The following is an 18,830-nucleotide window of genomic DNA, read 5'->3' as shown; positions in this document are numbered from 1 at the left end:
ACAATTAGAACATGGTTGGGGGATTTCTTTAGTTTATTATTGTTTGTTTTGAAATCGATTCCAAGTTCATATTTGACTAACGTCTAAATATCGATTTGTTTTAGTTGGGCCCGGTCAACCTATCGCCTATCGATGTTGACTTGCAAAAAATATCGGGTCATCTCTGAAAAATGTCTGCCGCATCGTAAACGTTTTGCAAGAAAAACCGGAAAATTGTTAAAAATCCCATTAAAAGTCCTTGAAATTGTTGAAATAGGTAAATATTTAATGTATAAATGTTTTCTATTTAGTTTAAATGCGGAATTTTATGAGCGGCGCACATTCTTTGCGTTAAAATTGCTGTGGTGAAAATAGCAAAACGCGGCGACGTCTGCTGCTGCCCTCTGCTTCTTTTTCTTTTTCCGCGTAAACGAAACGTGTGTATAGTTTTTTTTTTTTTCGTTTTAATTAATATGTATATACAATTTTATTTACCGTTTTGAAGTTGACTGAGCGATGTCTATACCGCCGTATATGATACCGCCAAATGCCTGGGCCGCCCAACTGATGGCCCAGCAGCAGGCATATGCGGCGGCCCATGCACAGCAGGCACAGCTGCATGCCCAGCATCAGATGGCCAACCAGATACAGCAAATACCCCCACCGGGGGCTCCATTGCCCCCTGCGGGTCATGCCAATGGCATTCCAGTACCGGCACAGGGAGTGCCTCAGCCCCAGCTAGGTCAGATACCTACTCCAAAGCCGGATATTCTAACAGAAGAAAAACTGCAGGAGAAGGCGCTCAAGTGGCAGCATTTGCAGTCTAAGCGATTTGCTGAAAAACGCAAATTCGGCTTTGTTGATACACAGAAAGAGGATATGCCGCCGGAACATATACGGAAGATCATACGTGATCACGGTGATATGACCTCTCGCAAATATCGCCACGATAAGCGTGTCTATCTGGGCGCACTCAAATATATGCCACATGCAGTGCTGAAGCTGCTCGAGAATATGCCTATGCCCTGGGAGCAAATAAGAGATGTGCAGGTGCTGTACCACATAACAGGCGCCATTACCTTTGTCAATGAGATTCCCTGGGTAATTGAGCCCGTCTACATAGCACAGTGGGGGTAAGTTTCACTAATGTAACTTCTATCTAAATTAAGCTTATCAGTGGGTCACATTTCATAGCACAATGTGGATTATGATGCGTCGCGAAAAGCGCGATCGTCGTCATTTTAAGCGCATGCGTTTCCCGCCCTTTGACGACGAGGAGCCGCCATTGGACTACGCAGACAACGTGCTGGATGTAGAGCCCCTGGAGGCCATACAAATCGAGCTGGACAGCGATGAAGATAATGCTGTATACAAATGGTTCTACGATCATAGACCATTAGTCGATACACCGTAAGCAGAACAGCTATAAAAACAAACAAAACAAATTCCAATGAAATAAACTCAATTCTTGCTTATAGCTTTGTAAATGGATCAACTTACCGCAAATGGAATCTGTCGTTGCCACAGCTGGCTACGCTTTATCGTCTGGCAAATCAGTTGCTCACCGACTTGGTTGACAATAATTTCTTTTATCTGTTCGATCCAAAGAGCTTCTTTACGGCCAAAGCACTCAACATGGCCATACCTGGAGGGCCCAAGTTTGAACCACTTATCAAAGATCATAATGTTGGGTAAGTAATTAAAACAAATATGTTTAGCTGTGAGTTAACCATTTGCTTTTCCTTGCAGTGACGAGGACTGGAATGAGTTCAATGACATTAATAAAGTTATTATTAGACAACCCATACGAACGGAGTATCGCATTGCATTTCCATATCTATACAACAATATGCCACACTTTGTGCATCTCAGCTGGTAAATTACTTAATTTCTATATATATTTATGTAATTATTTATAGTTACAAGGCCGTAGAGTTTCCAGTCTAAGACATTGGCTGGCAACGCTTCAAGCCATGTTAGATTAAAAAACCACGCCCAATTTACTACCAATTTAGCGATTGTCTTCGAATGGGCGGTGCAATGTAAATGTTCGTTATGATTTTGTAGACTAAATTTTAACTGCTGATAGTTGCATACAAACATAAACACGATTTATATATAGTATTTATATATATAACATTTATAATATCTTTATTCATATTTTCAGGTATCACACTCCAAACGTTGTCTACATTAAGACCGAGGATCCTGATTTGCCTGCGTTTTACTTTGATCCTTTAATCAATCCCATTTCGCATCGTAATGCTAACTCCAAGATCCAGGAGCCCATGCCAGACGATGATGAGGACTTTACATTGCCCGATGATGTGCAGCCCTTTCTGCAGGACACGCCCCTCTATACAGACAACACGGCAAATGGCATTGCGCTGTTGTGGGCCCCGCGTCCCTTCAATATGCGCTCGGGTCGCTCACGTCGTGCAATTGATGTGCCGCTGGTCAAGTGCTGGTACAAGGAACATTGTCCACCTGGTCATCCGGTCAAGGTGCGCGTCAGCTATCAGAAGCTGCTCAAATACTATGTGCTTAACGCATTGAAGCATCGCAAGCCGAAGCCGCAAAAGAAGCGGTAAGTTAACTAAATCAGAATTAAAAATTGTTTTATAAATAGATTTTTATTTCTTCCATTTGCAGTTATTTGTTCCGTTCATTCAAGGCCACCAAGTTCTTCCAAACCACCACCTTGGATTGGGTTGAGGCTGGCTTGCAGGTGTGTCGCCAGGGCTATAATATGCTCAATCTGCTTATCCATCGCAAGAATCTGAACTACCTGCATTTGGACTACAACTTTAACTTGAAGCCGGTTAAGACCTTGACCACTAAGGAGCGTAAAAAGTCGCGTTTCGGCAATGGTAATTGATGATAATCAGATATCTTTCCTGCCTTATATTAATTTAATTTTCCTTCAGCTTTCCATTTGTGCCGTGAGATTTTGCGTCTGACTAAACTGATCATTGACTCGCATGTACAGTATCGCCTCAATAACGTAGACGCCTTTCAGCTAGCTGACGGTCTGCAGTATATCTTTGCCCATGTGGGCCAGCTGACCGGCATGTATCGCTACAAATACAAACTGATGCGGCAGATACGCATGTGCAAGGACTTGAAGCATTTAATCTACTATCGCTTCAATACGGGACCCGTAGGCAAGGGTCCTGGCTGTGGCTTCTGGGCGCCTGGCTGGCGTGTTTGGCTGTTCTTTATGCGTGGCATCACTCCGCTGCTCGAACGCTGGCTGGGCAATCTGTTGTCCCGTCAATTCGAGGGTCGTCATTCGAAGGGCGTGGCCAAGACGGTGACCAAACAACGTGTTGAATCCCATTTCGACTTGGAGCTGCGTGCCTCAGTGATGCACGATATTGTGGACATGATGCCCGAGGGTATTAAGCAAAACAAGGCGCGTACTATACTCCAGCATCTGTCCGAGGCTTGGCGCTGCTGGAAGGCCAACATACCATGGAAGGTGCCCGGTCTGCCCATACCCATAGAGAACATGATATTGCGTTATGTGAAAATGAAAGCCGATTGGTGGACGAACACGGCGCACTACAATCGTGAGCGCATACGTCGTGGTGCCACTGTCGATAAGACTGTCTGCAAAAAGAATTTGGGACGATTGACGCGTTTGTATTTGAAGGCGGAGCAGGAACGGCAGCATAATTACCTCAAGGATGGTCCTTATATATCGCCCGAAGAGGCGGTGGCCATATATACCACAACGGTGCATTGGCTGGAATCGCGTCGCTTTGCGCCCATTCCCTTTCCTCCGTTGTCCTATAAGCACGACACTAAGCTGCTGATTTTGGCCTTGGAGCGTCTGAAGGAAGCGTACAGCGTAAAGTCGCGCTTGAATCAAAGCCAGCGCGAGGAGCTGGGTCTGATTGAGCAAGCCTACGATAACCCGCACGAAGCGTTGTCCCGTATCAAACGTCATCTGTTGACACAACGCGCCTTCAAGGAGGTGCGATCCATTTATAGTGCTTGATTGTGTTTAGTTGTTTATTAGTCCATTTCTCTTTGCAGGTGGGCATCGAGTTCATGGACCTGTATAGCCACTTAATACCTGTTTACGAAGTGGAGCCTTTGGAGAAGATCACCGACGCCTATTTGGATCAGTATCTGTGGTATGAGGCAGACAAGCGTAGACTATTCCCGCCATGGATCAAGCCCAGCGACACGGAGCCTCCACCTCTATTGGCCTACAAATGGTGTCAAGGTAGAGCAGAGCCTTTCATTTTGGATAAAGACTATTCGGAGTGTTATATCTATCATGTGTATTTGCGCATTTTGGTCGTGTGATTTGTGGCAAAGTGATGAGCTATGATTCCATCCCCTTGTTGCAAACCTCACGCTGAAGGTGACGCATAGCAGCAACAATTGAAAGATATTCGATTAAACTTAATAAGATCTACAAATCTAGAAGTCAAGCTCTAATGCTACCTTTCTCCGCAGGCATCAACAATTTGCAGGATGTCTGGGACGTCGGCGAGGGCGAATGCAACGTGCTGCTCGAATCACGCTTTGAGAAGCTTTACGAGAAGATTGATTTGACTTTGCTCAATCGTCTGCTGCGTCTCATTGTGGATCACAATATAGCCGATTATATGACAGCCAAGAACAACGTCGTTATAAACTACAAGGACATGAATCATACGAACAGCTATGGCATTATACGCGGCTTACAATTCTCTTCGTTCATCACACAGTACTATGGACTTGTTTTGGATCTGTTGGTGCTGGGTCTGCATCGCTCCAGCGAAATGGCCGGACCACCTCAAATGCCCAACGATTTCCTAACATTCCAGGATGCAGTCACAGAAACAGCGCATCCCATCCGACTTTACTGTCGCTACGTGGATCGCATACATTTGTTCTTCAGATTTTCGGCTGAGGAAGCGCGTGACCTTATTCAGCGTTATCTGACCGAACATCCAGATCCAAATAATGAGAATATCGTGGGCTATAATAACAAAAAATGCTGGCCACGCGATGCGAGAATGCGTTTGATGAAGCACGATGTTAATCTGTAGGTTTAGCTTAGCAATCCTTGGCAGTATTGTTTGCTAATGTTTGCTTTTTTCTGTCTAGGGGTCGCGCTGTGTTTTGGGACATCAAGAACCGTTTGCCTCGCTCTGTAACTACCATTGGCTGGGAGAGCACTTTCGTCTCGGTCTATTCCAAGGATAATCCCAATCTGCTATTCAACATGAGCGGCTTCGAGTGTCGCATTCTGCCAAAGGTTCCTTTTCCTACCCAATTCCCTTTAAGTTCAGTTAATAATTTGTTTTATTTCTCATGTTTACTGTTTAGTGTCGCACGCAAAACGAGGAGTTTACGCATCGTGATGGCGTTTGGAATTTGCAGAATGAGATAACAAAGGAGCGCACGGCTCAGTGTTTCCTGCGCGTCGATGATGAGTCGCTGGGACGTTTCCATAATCGTGTGCGACAAATTTTAATGGCCTCCGGCTCCACCACATTCACAAAGGTGAGTTCAATTAGAGCTGATTAAAGCAAATGTTTAATTTCAATTCAACCTTGGCAGATTGTCAACAAATGGAACACGGCTTTAATTGGTCTGATGACCTATTTCCGCGAGGCGGTTGTGAATACGCAGGAGCTGCTCGATTTGCTGGTTAAGTGTGAAAATAAGATACAAACGCGTATTAAGATTGGCTTGAATTCCAAAATGCCTTCGCGTTTCCCGCCCGTGGTGTTCTATACACCAAAAGAGTTAGGCGGCTTGGGCATGTTGAGCATGGGTCACGTGCTGATACCGCAATCAGATCTGCGTTGGTCCAAGCAGACCGACGTGGGCATTACGCATTTCCGCTCCGGTAAGTGAGGCAATATAACTTATCCATTTCTTCGCTAACTGGCAAATTCTTGACAGGCATGTCGCATGACGAGGATCAGCTTATACCAAATCTGTATCGTTATATACAGCCGTGGGAGAGTGAATTCATTGACTCGCAGCGTGTTTGGGCAGAGTATGCGCTGAAGAGACAGGAAGCAAATGCACAGAATCGTCGCCTGACGCTGGAGGATCTGGAAGATAGCTGGGATCGTGGTATACCGCGTATCAATACGCTCTTCCAGAAGGATCGTCACACGCTGGCTTACGACAAGGGCTGGCGCATTCGCACTGAGTTCAAACAGTATCAGGTGCTCAAGCAGAATCCCTTCTGGTGGACGCATCAGCGACACGATGGCAAATTGTGGAATCTGAACAACTATCGCACAGACATGATCCAAGCGCTGGGCGGTGTGGAAGGCATCCTGGAGCATACGCTATTCAAGGGCACCTACTTCCCAACGTGGGAGGGTCTGTTCTGGGAGAAGGCATCCGGCTTTGAGGAGTCCATGAAGTACAAGAAGCTGACAAATGCTCAGCGCTCTGGTCTTAATCAGATACCCAATCGCCGCTTCACGCTCTGGTGGTCACCGACTATCAATCGTGCCAACGTTTACGTCGGTTTCCAGGTGCAGCTGGATCTGACGGGCATTTTCATGCACGGCAAAATTCCCACACTGAAAATCTCGCTGATTCAAATCTTCCGTGCTCACTTGTGGCAAAAGATACATGAATCGATTGTCATGGATTTGTGTCAGGTGTTCGATCAGGAGCTGGACGCCCTTGAGATTGAGACGGTGCAAAAGGAGACGATACATCCGCGTAAATCATATAAAATGAATTCCTCATGTGCCGATATACTGCTGTTCCCTGCCTACAAATGGAACGTGTCCCGACCATCGCTGCTAGCAGACACCAAGGACACCATGGACAATACAACGACACAGAAATATTGGCTGGATATACAGCTGCGTTGGGGTGATTACGATTCGCACGACGTGGAGCGTTATGCAAGGGCAAAGTTCCTGGACTACACCACGGATAACATGTCCATTTATCCGTCGCCGACGGGCGTGCTCATTGCCATCGATTTGGCTTACAATTTGCATTCGGCCTACGGCAATTGGTTCCCCGGCTGCAAGACTCTGATCCAACAGGCCATGGCCAAGATCATGAAGGCCAATCCGGCGCTTTATGTGCTGCGCGAGCGTATACGCAAGGCCTTGCAACTGTACTCATCGGAGCCCACGGAGCCGTACCTTAGCTCACAGAATTATGGCGAACTCTTCTCGAATCAAATCATTTGGTTTGTGGACGATACGAATGTCTATCGCGTCACCATCCACAAGACCTTTGAGGGTAATTTGACCACGAAACCCATCAATGGCGCCATCTTCATCTTCAATCCACGTACTGGACAGCTGTTCCTGAAGATCATCCACACGTCCGTGTGGGCGGGTCAGAAGCGTTTGGGCCAGCTGGCCAAATGGAAGACGGCCGAGGAAGTTGCTGCCCTGATTCGATCGCTGCCCGTTGAGGAGCAGCCGAAGCAGATTATTGTCACACGCAAAGGCATGTTGGATCCGCTTGAGGTGCATTTACTTGACTTCCCCAACATTGTCATCAAGGGCTCGGAGTTGCAGCTGCCCTTCCAGGCCTGCCTCAAGGTGGAGAAGTTTGGTGACTTGATTCTGAAAGCCACCGAGCCACAAATGGTGTTGTTCAATCTGTACGATGACTGGCTAAAGACTATATCTTCATATACGGCATTCAGTCGTTTGATATTGATACTGCGCGCCCTGCACGTGAATACGGAACGGACGAAGATCATACTGAAGCCGGATAAGACAACCATAACGGAGGCGCATCACATTTGGCCCACGCTGACGGACGAGGAATGGATCAAGGTGGAGGTGCAGCTGAAGGATCTCATTCTGGCCGATTATGGCAAGAAGAACAACGTGAACGTTGCCTCGCTGACACAGTCCGAGATTCGTGACATCATTCTGGGCATGGAGATCAGTGCACCGTCCGCACAGCGTCAACAGATTGCCGAGATTGAGAAACAGACCAAGGAACAGAATCAATTGACGGCCACCACGACGCGCACAACGAACAAGCACGGAGATGAGATTATCACGTCAACCACCTCGAACTATGAGACGCAAACGTTTAGCTCGAAGACCGAATGGCGCGTGCGTGCGATATCCGCAACGAATCTGCACTTGCGTACGAATCACATCTATGTCAGCTCCGACGATATCAAGGAAACGGGCTATACGTATATTTTGCCAAAGAATATATTGAAGAAGTTCGTCACGATATCCGATTTGCGTGCACAGATTGCTGGCTATTTGTACGGTGTGAGTCCGCCGGATAATCCGCAGGTGAAGGAGATACGCTGCATTGTGATGCCGCCGCAGTGGGGCACACATCAGACGATCAATTTGCCCAATGCCCTGCCCACGCATCAGTATCTGAAGGACATGGAGCCACTTGGCTGGATTCACACGCAGCCGAATGAACTGCCGCAGTTGTCGCCGCAGGACATCACCACCCATGCCAAGATCATGCAGGAGAACTCCAATTGGGATGGCGAGAAGACAATTGTCATTACCTGCTCCTTCACGCCCGGATCCTGCTCCCTGACGGCCTACAAGCTGACGCCGTCCGGCTTCGAATGGGGCTCCAAGAACACGGACAAGGGCAATAATCCCAAGGGATATCTGCCATCGCACTACGAACGCGTTCAAATGCTGCTGTCCAATAAGTTCCTCGGATTCTTCATGGTGCCGGCGCAAAGCAGTTGGAACTACAATTTCATGGGCGTGCGACACGATCCGAATATGAAATACGAACTGCAATTGGCCAACCCGAAGGAGTTCTATCACGAGCTGCATCGCACATCGCATTTCCTGCTCTTCTCCAATCTGGAGGATGGCGGCGATGGTGCCGGCGCTGATCGGGAGGATGTCTATGCCTAAAGCAATTGTAAAATTCTGAAATCGAAAAATCTATTTTAAGCGCGTACAAAACACATTTTTATAAGACAATTTTTGTGACTAAACGAGAAAAGAGAAAGAAAAGCCTTCAAATTAATGTTTGCAAATTAACCAACTTTTTTTTATTAATATTTATATTTGTTGTCTCTTTTGCTCCCGTTGCTATGGCAATGAATACGCACACTCCCCTAACTTCTGGCCCTATTTACATTTGGGTTTAACTTAATACATAACATTTACTATATATAATATATGCTATAGAGGCATACATACATCAGTAATATGCTGCTTGAGGAAATACAAGAATTTCCATTTATATTTGTAGTTTTCTAGGTACGTCGGTTGGTCTGCTTGAGCTACTCCATTTAGGAGCACTTCCATAACACAATGGCCATGTTGCCGCCAAAGAAAATATAGAGTATGTTCTCAGTCTCGTAGGACACCTCGAAGCCAAACCCCTCGCCGACCACCACATGCCAATAGATGCCGAATTTCTTGTCCATGGTGTCCTTTATCATTCTGGCACATGTCTGTGAAGGAGATAGAGGTTTTTGTTTAAGATCGAGATAAGATATATATATTATATGTAAGATCTGTGTCTGGTGAAATATTAGATAAGGACCAATAGAGGCATAGCTTTGTTTATATGCTTATAACTCTCTTAGTTGTCAAGCGATCTATCTATCTATCTATTGGAGTACTATATTGTAGACAATTAAGAAGAATCTGACGAAAAAGAGAATTTTTTAACATTTCTAAAATATCTAAATCACAGTCTTAAATGGGAAGCAACACGTTGCTTCTGGGCTATATCTAACCAGAATATATAATAAATGATATAGTAATATACCATATATATATATTAGATATAGACTCTAGTATAGCTGTACTATAAATTGACTTGCTCTACCCAAAACTCCGTTCGAGACACAGACATAAAAGTTAACTTAACTTCTAAAAGATTTTTCTTGCATTTAGTAATAGATAATAATACTTTATATAGCAACTATACCACACTCGGAATAACCAGCAATTACAGGGTATTCACCGTGTCGCCCTTTCATGAAACTCACCTCATAATTGGAAGAGAATTTCTCGCACATGCCGACGACCAACTCGACGACCTCGTGACGCATTTCCTCCTTCATATCCGAGTGCTATGTGGATAAAGGATATAAAGTTAGAGTATTTGAGAGTTGGCTTGAGGGAGAGACCAACCTTGACGAGCGGATAGATGTGCACGATTTTCTTATCGCCCTCCTTGGCGCCTTCCTCATCGGCCATGTCGAAGCTGACGCTTAATAGTAACTAAGCTATGCGACTACAAATGTTACCTATATAACCGACTAAGATGCAGGTATATATATATATATTTGAGGACACGCGAAAACCGCGCAAGCACACACACACACTCACACAGTCTCATGCACTCACACAGTTAACGAATAATGTAATAAAAATTGAGTTAAATTCCGATTTATATGTGACATGGAATTCAAGGTAGTATTACCTCTATACAGAGCGAGAGAGACAGTGTATGTATGAGAGAGAGAGAGAGGGCAAGTATGTGAATGAATGTTATTGTGAATGAGTGAATGTTTATGAATTTGTTGGCACGCCAGGTAAAGGTAGCTGCTATGGCAATTTGTTGTGCTGTTGCCTGTTCTGTAGCTCGTTTCACTTGCAACTGACTCGACGTCAACTCCATTAACTTTGCTGCAAGACACACACATGCACACGCACATGCACACACACATGTATCTGTATATTTGTTAGTATATTTAATGTCGCCCTGTCTGTTAGCCACCCTCTAGTTGCCAAACAAAAGCAATTTCCGTGCAACGAAGGGTGCCAAGCTAGACGAAACGGATGCCTCGTCATCGTCATCATCTTTCTGGAGTCGAACAGCCAAAAAAAAAAAATATATATATATATATATGCACTGCTTAGCGGGTGTGTGGCTGGAGCAGGAGTCTGCATTCGCTGCGAAAATTGAATAGTTTTGACCCAAAACAACCCCCCGGGGCAAAAGAGAGCGAGTCCTTCAACGGAATTGTCTTATTTGATTTATGCGCTGCTGCGGCTGCGGCTGCAGCACTTAGTCTGTGAAGTATGCGTGTGTTATATAACTCCACACATACTATATATCACTTCTATTCTACACATATGTGAGATTTTTGTACCCCAGATTTATTTGCGTGCTTGGAAGTAGTCGAAAGGAGTTTATTGGTTTTGGCTAATTGGCAAGGAAAAGTGAAAGTTAAAATTAGAGAATTGATATTGGGTATATAGCATAAATAAATATATCTATAAATATGTGGATATATTTATCTAAGCACAGCTAAAACAACAAAAAAAACTTATGTTTATTATTATATATACTTGTTATATATTATTTATTATATAGTCGTACATTCAGATATTTTGCCAAGTCACATTTTCTTTGCTCTTTCAAACAGAGCTTCACAGAAGCTGTATCAACATAATATTTACTATACACATACCATATATACATACATATATATTTGTTTCACACATCCCAATTTTCATCCTCTTTGTTCGCTTGCATTACCTCGTTCCCTTCGTTCTGCTCATAAACTGGATCCGCCCAATCGCTGCTTTCCTCTCCATCATTCTCCTCAATCAATATAAAATCATTTTCAACTATTTTCTTATGCTGTTCCAATAGTTTCGCCAATAGCTCACGCGTTGCGCCCAGATATGACAATCGGCGCGTTAGCTCATCCAAGGACAGCTTATAAGCGTATCGCTCAGTATCATAATTATCGTCATCTTTGGTACATTGATATAGCTGATTTTCAACTTCGGTCCAGATTTTTTCCTCTGGCGTGCGATTATCCTTATAAAATGGAAAATCAACAACATGTAAAGTTTTATAGGTAGACATAATACTATCCGGAGTAAGTTGTCTTGCTAGTGGTTCTGCCAAGGGCAGACCCAAGATATCCTTGCGAACAAACAGGGCTATTTGGGAAACGTGACCCACGGCTTCTTCGCCTTGGGGCGGATCACCCACGCCAAGCAGCGAGAACATATAATTTGTATACTTCTCAGTTATTCCCAAACACCAAGACTTGAACTCCTCCCTAGTCCATTCAAATTTGTGATCATGATGACGAAATCCATTTGGCAGCAACGGGTTAAAGCGCGTGAAAATTGTATTAAAGTCAGCATTGGGAGTGCTGAAAATCACAATTTTTGGCTGCATAAAACCAAAAATATTCACAGGTATCTTAGCCAGCACATCCTCATAGACATGCTCAATGCTGAAATATATAATATGAAATATATATATAAATTATACATTTTAATTTGATTAAACCTTACAGTTCTAATGCTATGACCGCGTCTGTATTCCTGAGTTCTTCCGATGCATCTGCAACGCTGCCAAGCAGCACTTGTACTCTCAAAGGTGCTACCCTTTGCTTCATATAATCACTAACCAATGGATTTGTGCGACTTAAATGCGCTTTTAAGGTATCATGATCAATGTCCACCTGTGAATATAGACGTTAGGCAAATAAATTTAAATATGGTTTTGAATCTACCCGTCTGGGCGAATGGTCAATTGTTTCACAGCAAAATAAAAATTACAACAGTCTGGCAGCACTTTGAATAGAAACGGGTCGAAACAAAATGGCGAAACAAGTTGGTAATGAAACATTGGCTTGTCACTTTTGAGTACGTCCGTGTGTGTGTTTGTGTGTATGAGTGTTCCGAGGCACGGGTAGCAGTGCACGAAGAATATGTAATTTGTTGTGAAAATCAATTGAATATCTAAATAAATCTATTCAATTGTTAAAAATTGAGCGAATGTGTAATTAAACAAAAAAATGCAATAGTGTAAGCACCAATTGTATGTCCGCGAAACGCGTAGTGAAAATTTTTCTGGCATTGCATTTTATGGGGAAGACAACGTGAAAACAAGAAGAAGAAAACTTGTAATACGTGAAAGAAATACATACTGAAAAGTGGCAAATGGAAATTAAACAAACGTTTAGCCAAGTGGCAATGAATTGTGTGTGCGTATGCTTAAGTGAGAAATTAAAAATATTTAATATTAAATAAAATGATCTAGCAAAGCAGCTGTGGCCTGTGCCGGCGGTCCAGTTAAATCAATATTCCCTTCCATGCAAGCAAGCCACTCTGTCTGCCATCTCTCTCTTATTTATTCGTTTCGTCGCAGACATGTCGCTTGATAAAAGTGTTGTGTGTGTTGTCGATGAATGTGAAATTCGCATCAATCTATGTATATAATTATATATGTATTGTGTTTTTGCAGTTTTTAGCAATAGTGATTAATTGTCGTAGGGGAATTATCAGAGATTTGTTAAAATTATTTGTTTTCTGTGTGCGAACACAATACATATGCAAGTATATGAAAGTGTGAGTGCGTGTGCATGTGTGTCTATGCCTGGCTGTATGTATGTATGTAGATAGGTATGCATGTGCCCCGTGCCCATAATTTTGCCATTCCGCTCCGAACGACAGCGTTCCATTCACATTGTGCCGGCGCAACAACGAAATTCAAAACAATAGAGCGTGAAACTTGAATTAGTGGTGGCAAAACAAAAAATAGAAAAGAATGAAGAGAAAAAACAATAAAAACTAAACAAGAGCTATGACTAATAGGATTATTGTTTAGTTTGATTGATTTGCTAGTTGTTTAGTGCTGGCAGTTAAACCATAACCGAAAATAAACTGCTGAGTGACACTCTTCTTCTTACCACACAGCCAACACGAATGTCAACAGTAAAAGCAAAACCTGATTAACAAAAGAGAATACACAAAAACAAAACAAAACTCAATTTCAAATTCAACGTTCCTTTATGCGCCTCGTCAGCGATAACTTGAGACTGACTAAAACTGTCATCTGACCGACCGATCAATCCACTGGAGAGGGGGAAATTTGACAAATTAGAAAAAATTGGAGCGTTCCTCCAACGACTGCCGCCTGTTTAAAACATGGGCAAACGGATCGCAGCAGAGCGCAGCCATCAACAACAACGAATGTCCCCGCAAACGGAGACCAAAACTCAGCCATCAGATCGCAGCGCACGGAAACGCAAACGTTCAGCCGTTAAAGCCTCCCGGGTGGAGAAATGTCAGCGCCTGACCGATGATCAGAAAACTCAATTCGATTGGCATGAGAACGATGATGAGGACTCCTCCTCATCGGGCTCGGCGAATGTCGAACTATTGCAAACACCACAGCAGCAGCATCTAGCACGCAACCAGTGTCCAGTGTCCAATCCACGTGCCTCTCTGTTATCCTTGGCCACTTTCGCCAGCGGTGGCTACAGTGATCACAATAATTCCAATACAACCGAATCGCCGCGTCCAGTTTACACGCTACGTCCCTCTGTAGTCAATGGCACCATATTGAGAGATTTGCTGTCCAAAGCCTGGCGTCTAGGACGTCCCATAGGTGTGCATAAATTGGCTGAACTAATACAATTGGCATTATATTAACATATTTATGAATTGCACTCATCATAGGCAAGGGCAACTTTGGCGAAATATTTCTGGCATCGGATGACACTGTTTGTCCGGTCACCTCAGAGAGCGCTAAATATGTGGTCAAAATCGAGCCGCACTCGAATGGACCACTCTTTGTGGAAATACACTGTCTCATCAATACGAATCAGTCGGAGTGTAAGTAGCACAAGTTGTGAAATTATATATGTATAAATATCATTTATTGAGAAACCATTTACTCCTCTTATAGCTGTCACAGATGGCAACGAGGCGTGTGCTATAGAGAAGCTACCACCACGCATTAGTCATGGCCCGCCCTCTGGTATTCCTAGCTATATTGCATCGGGCACACATTACTTTGGAGACGGACGGTACAGGTTTCTGGTGCTTCCTCGCTTCGATCGGGATTTGCATTCGCTGATCAAGAATGCGCGAGTGGCACAAAAATCACTCTTAGTCTTAGCTATACACATCATCAATGTGCTGGAGCATTTGCATGATAAGGGCTATTGTCACAATGATATTAAGGCACAGAATCTGATGATATCGAAGTGCAAGTATCTGAAGCGACAGGCGGTGCAGCCGGGCGGCAAAGCGAACTATGAGGAGCACTACGAGGAGAAGCAGCAGACAACGGATAGTGGCAACAGTTCGGAGCAGGAGACCAACGATGATGACTACTTTATAAAGAATGAGAACAAATATGCGCTGAAACGCATTGCTGGCATCAAGGAGGATGTCGACGATGTGGATGAGGATGAGGATTTTGATGATGGCGCCACCACAAATAGCAACAATAGCAATAGCCTGGATATATATCAGACGCCAGTGAACAAAAATAAGCGACGCCCGCGCCAAAATGCTGTCGAATTCAGTGGCTCGAATCCAATGCGCTCGTGCCGTCGCAATGAGAATTGCAACTCTAGTTCCATGTACGACGAGATGGTCAAGTCACATTATCTGCGCCCGGCCAAGCGTGTCAGCTACTCGGAGCTCTTCAACGAGGATGGCTATCCAGTGAAGGCGGATGCTAAGAGTGAACAGTCGGCGGAGAGCTCGGATAATGATTCGGATGAATTTGTGCCCGCGTTTGCGCGACGTTCGGGTGGCGCTAGTGCGGCGAAACGTGGTGCACGCGCTCGCACCTCCAATCGCATGGTGACTCGCCGACGGGAAACCAAACAGAAACAGCTCAAAACGGAAATCACAGAGAATCCGCGAAATGGGGGAGTACGAAGTAAACGCACGGTAACGCAATATCAACATGTTCCGGTGGAAGAAGAGCACATATTCCTGATCGATTTCGGGCTGGCGTCCAAGTATCAGGATCGTGGCGTGCACAGACCCTTTATTATGGATCAGCGACGTGCCCACGATGGCACCTTGGAGTTCACATCGCGTGATGCACATTTGGGCGCGCATTCGCGTCGCAGCGATTTGGAGTGTTTGGGCTATAATTTGTTATACTGGTCGGAGGGTTATTTGCCATGGAAGGATGTAGCGCAGCAGCAGCAGCAGGAGAAGGTGCATCGCGCCAAGGAGCTATTCATGACGGATGTGTGCGAAATGCTGCGGCAATTCTATGGCAAACAGGTTCCTAAATATTTGGGTGAATTCCTGCAGCAGATCGGACAGCTGGCTTATCAGGAGCGACCCAACTATGAGCGCTATCGCAACATCTTTAAGCGGGAGTATCGCCGCCTAGGCTACGATTGCAGCCAGATGCAATTGAGCAGTCATGACATTCAACGTACGCGCATCTCAATCAAGGATGAGGTGGATGGCATTGGCAAATGCGATATATTCGACTTGAATAGCAAGAGCGCCTTCAACCAGCTGCGTAACTCCACATTCAGCACACCATTCCAAGATCATTCGCTAACGAATCGTGTATCACCCAAGAATCTGCGTTCCAAGTCCAACAAGAAGAATGCTAAAAAGTTGAAATTCTCCTGGGCAGAGGTGCTATCGCAAGATCCCGATCAAATTGCACGCGAGCGTGCGGTCAAGGAGTTTGAGCGTGAGGAAGTCATCTGCCCGCTACATTCGCGTCTGCCCAGGCGATACGAGGGCAAGCCGACCTATGCGATATTGGCGGTGGAGCAGAGCAGAAGAGAGAGGGGGCTGAGCGTGCAGGAGCACAACAGTGAAGAGGCAGACGACCAGGTAGGTGAATCTGCGGAGACAGCCGAAGAGGAGGAGGAAGAGGAAGAAGATGAGGAGGAGGCAGAAGAAGAGGAGGAGGAGGATGAAGAAGAGGTCGAAGAAGAAGCCGAGCAAGAGGCAGTAAGTGATTTTGAAGAGGCAAGTATTTCTTCCCATATAATACATATGTATGCTTAAAATCTAATTAATGTGTGATTCAATGATACAGATGGATGTGGATCAGCAGAGTGTTGATAGTGAAAGTACAACGGAATCGAGGCAAACGCGTCGCGCACGTCGTCAGCCACGCAAGAACAGCAGCAGCAGCAAAGCGAGTCAGGGGCAACAGTTGCCGCAGCTGAGCAAGAGCAAAGGCACAACGCGCAAGCGTAGCAGCAACAAGTCAAAGAACATCAATGGCCACACTCAACAGCAGCAGCAGGCACACAGAATCGTTGGCACACCGCTGACGACGGTGGGTGGGAATAATAAACGTGGCTGCGCCACTCGCAAGGAGCAGCAGCAGACGGCGACAATGGCATCCGCCACCGGTGAGGTGCAACAACAAACTGTTAAGCTAAAGTCGAGTCGAAATGCGGCAGCGGCGGTGGCTGTGGCGGACGATCCAGGCAAACAGCGGCGGACGCGTCGTTGTCTATATAAGACTGAAGCGGATGTGGAGAACAACTATGCCACAAATAACAATATGCAGAACGATGCTTATAGCGTGTGGCAATACGATGATGAGAACAGCTATGGCAAAGGGCGGAATGTCAACTCTTCGTCCAGGCATTGTCGCAAGTGATAGTTATCGAGTTATCATGTTATCGATACGATACATTAGATATTGAAGAGCGAACTGTTAAGCAACAAGTGCAGAAAGAAGGCAACAAACAACTGAAGCTGGCAAAAAACTACATATAGATACATACTTATAGTACATACATATACATATATATATAAAATAACAGTTATGCTGCGTTTTTCAAGTATTTTATAGAGAATAAACTTATTGTTAGGTTCAGAGCAGAAAATATGATCAAAAGGACAGGCGAATGAATTTCAAATCGGATCAACGTCGTCTATTCATATACTGAAGTTGTTCACCGCACTATACATTAATAGAGAGACAATGTTTTATGTAATTTTTGCTGTTTTCCTTTTTTATACATCAATTTAAGCAGAAATTGTTACAATACAGACAGACATATATACATATATATATAGGTTATTGGCCTTGATAGCAAATTATTGTTTAATCATAGTTTTTATTTGAAAGAATTTTTTAAGTTTCGCAGTTTAAGTTTTTACCCGGATATCGGTTATAATACCTAAATGATAATCCCCTTACAAGAAAAACAAAAAAAAAAAGAGTATTTACTATAAAACTAGATGAAAGGTTATTATTGCATAAATCATAATTACTAGGCCTAAGCTAGGAATTAAACTGCGTATATAAATAAAATAAATAGAAATTATATGTCTTAAAAATTACCCAAGAAAGATCACTTGTTTGTAATTCCCACCACTATTAATATGTACGTAAACTTTAACGGGAAGTTATTATGGTCTAAACGTATCACATACCTGCAAAATGTTCTCGATAGTTTCAATGCGTCGCATCAGCTGGAAGAATCGCATCTCCGCGCAACTGTGTATAGAAAATAGTTACATATTTATTAATAGTCTGCCATAATGTGTTGTGAAAAGTGTTCAGCCAATACGTACCCGAATTCGGTGACCTTTTTGATTTCCTTTACCCAACGCGCATCTTCTAAAATCTGAATGGCCGCGCAGTAGCGCTGCTCGTAAACAGGTGGATCAAAGCTTATTCCCGTCCCTGTGAGTTTAGTTAGGGTTCTAAAGCCCCCGCAAGGCAAGGTGTAGCTAAACATTAAAATTTGGTTTTCGAATTCGCTCAAATTGTTTACATTTATTTTTGTTTATTTTTTTCTGCGTCAGTGCGACCGAAATCGGCATAAAGCAAAATTCCAGTGTCACTTGCAAAGCGGACAACTTAACGTGAGTGTTAAATTGCGTGCCGCCAACTTAACGTTCTGTGAGCAAATTGCGCAAAGCTAACTTACGCAAATTTGCCTTACGTAGCGCAGTTTGTGCCTATTTTGTTAATTTTGCGTTTACGAAGACGGCCTATCGAAATTTTTCGATAACAAGAGACTTGAGCGCCACTTTTAAATGTGTATAAATAAGGTAATTGTTTTCTGCCTTTTAAGGCAGAAAGGCTTATCAATATATTTAAAATGTTTTTTTTTTTTATTTTAGTTATAAGATGCCGTTAAGAGAAACTTCTCATTGTTTTTTATTATTATTATT

The 18,830-nt window shown here is 44.0% G+C and overlaps 4 protein-coding genes and 1 non-coding gene across 8 annotated transcripts; 3 read left to right on the top strand and 2 right to left on the bottom strand.

The window, feature by feature from the left end:
- The first annotated feature begins 146 nt into the window (after positions 1-146).
- On the top strand, positions 147-8,963 carry LOC6578935 (pre-mRNA-processing-splicing factor 8). The gene is made up of 14 exons (XM_002004798.4): positions 147-256; positions 485-1,112; positions 1,174-1,389; positions 1,458-1,670; positions 1,729-1,854; positions 2,147-2,566; positions 2,632-2,849; positions 2,907-3,958; positions 4,021-4,213; positions 4,450-5,023; positions 5,086-5,236; positions 5,308-5,484; positions 5,542-5,833; positions 5,890-8,963. Exons 2-14 carry the CDS (start codon positions 496-498, stop codon positions 8,832-8,834), a joined length of 7,194 nt encoding a protein of 2,397 aa, XP_002004834.1. The 5' UTR covers positions 147-256; positions 485-495; the 3' UTR covers positions 8,835-8,963.
- LOC116804193 lies at positions 1,898-2,080 on the top strand. The gene has a single exon (XR_004364249.1).
- Positions 8,946-10,568, bottom strand: LOC6578934 (dynein axonemal light chain 4). 2 transcript variants are annotated; one of them, XR_004364239.2, is made up of 4 exons: positions 10,071-10,568; positions 9,926-10,009; positions 9,126-9,382; positions 8,946-9,053 (listed from the first exon to the last, which is right to left on the bottom strand). XR_004364239.2 is itself a non-coding variant. In XM_002004797.4 (3 exons), exons 1-3 carry the CDS (start codon positions 10,134-10,136, stop codon positions 9,218-9,220), a joined length of 315 nt encoding a protein of 104 aa, XP_002004833.1. In that variant the 5' UTR covers positions 10,137-10,568; the 3' UTR covers positions 8,946-9,217. The 2 variants fall into 2 exon arrangements, 1 of the variants encoding a protein (XP_002004833.1); XM_002004797.4 differs by having other exon boundaries at positions 8,946-9,382.
- A 649-nt stretch (positions 10,569-11,217) lies between these two features.
- LOC6578932 (small RNA 2'-O-methyltransferase) lies at positions 11,218-18,556 on the bottom strand. Its single transcript, XM_002004795.4, has 4 exons — positions 18,225-18,556; positions 18,084-18,147; positions 12,201-12,370; positions 11,218-12,139 (listed from the first exon to the last, which is right to left on the bottom strand). Exons 1-4 carry the CDS (start codon positions 18,389-18,391, stop codon positions 11,383-11,385), a joined length of 1,158 nt encoding a protein of 385 aa, XP_002004831.1. The 5' UTR covers positions 18,392-18,556; the 3' UTR covers positions 11,218-11,382.
- LOC6578933 lies at positions 12,563-17,999 on the top strand. Of its 3 annotated transcripts, none has more exons than XM_015163383.3 (5): positions 12,563-12,716; positions 13,608-14,301; positions 14,373-14,528; positions 14,602-16,655; positions 16,726-17,999. In XM_015163383.3, the coding sequence occupies exons 2-5, from the start codon at positions 13,839-13,841 to the stop codon at positions 17,299-17,301; spliced, it is 3,249 nt and encodes a 1,082-aa protein (XP_015018869.1). In that variant the 5' UTR covers positions 12,563-12,716; positions 13,608-13,838; the 3' UTR covers positions 17,302-17,999. The 3 variants fall into 3 exon arrangements, with proteins under 3 accessions (XP_015018869.1, XP_032585607.1, XP_043866918.1); XM_032729716.2 differs by having other exon boundaries at positions 12,563-12,895; positions 14,602-16,637; XM_044010983.1 differs by having other exon boundaries at positions 12,606-12,621.
- Positions 18,557-18,830: the final 274 nt, after the last annotated feature.

This window comes from Drosophila mojavensis, unplaced genomic scaffold, assembly GCF_018153725.1.
Source record: "Drosophila mojavensis isolate 15081-1352.22 unplaced genomic scaffold, ASM1815372v1 contig_80, whole genome shotgun sequence".
Lineage (NCBI taxonomy): Eukaryota > Metazoa > Arthropoda > Insecta > Diptera > Drosophilidae > Drosophila > Drosophila mojavensis.
This window is presented reverse-complemented; position numbering and strand designations above follow the sequence as displayed.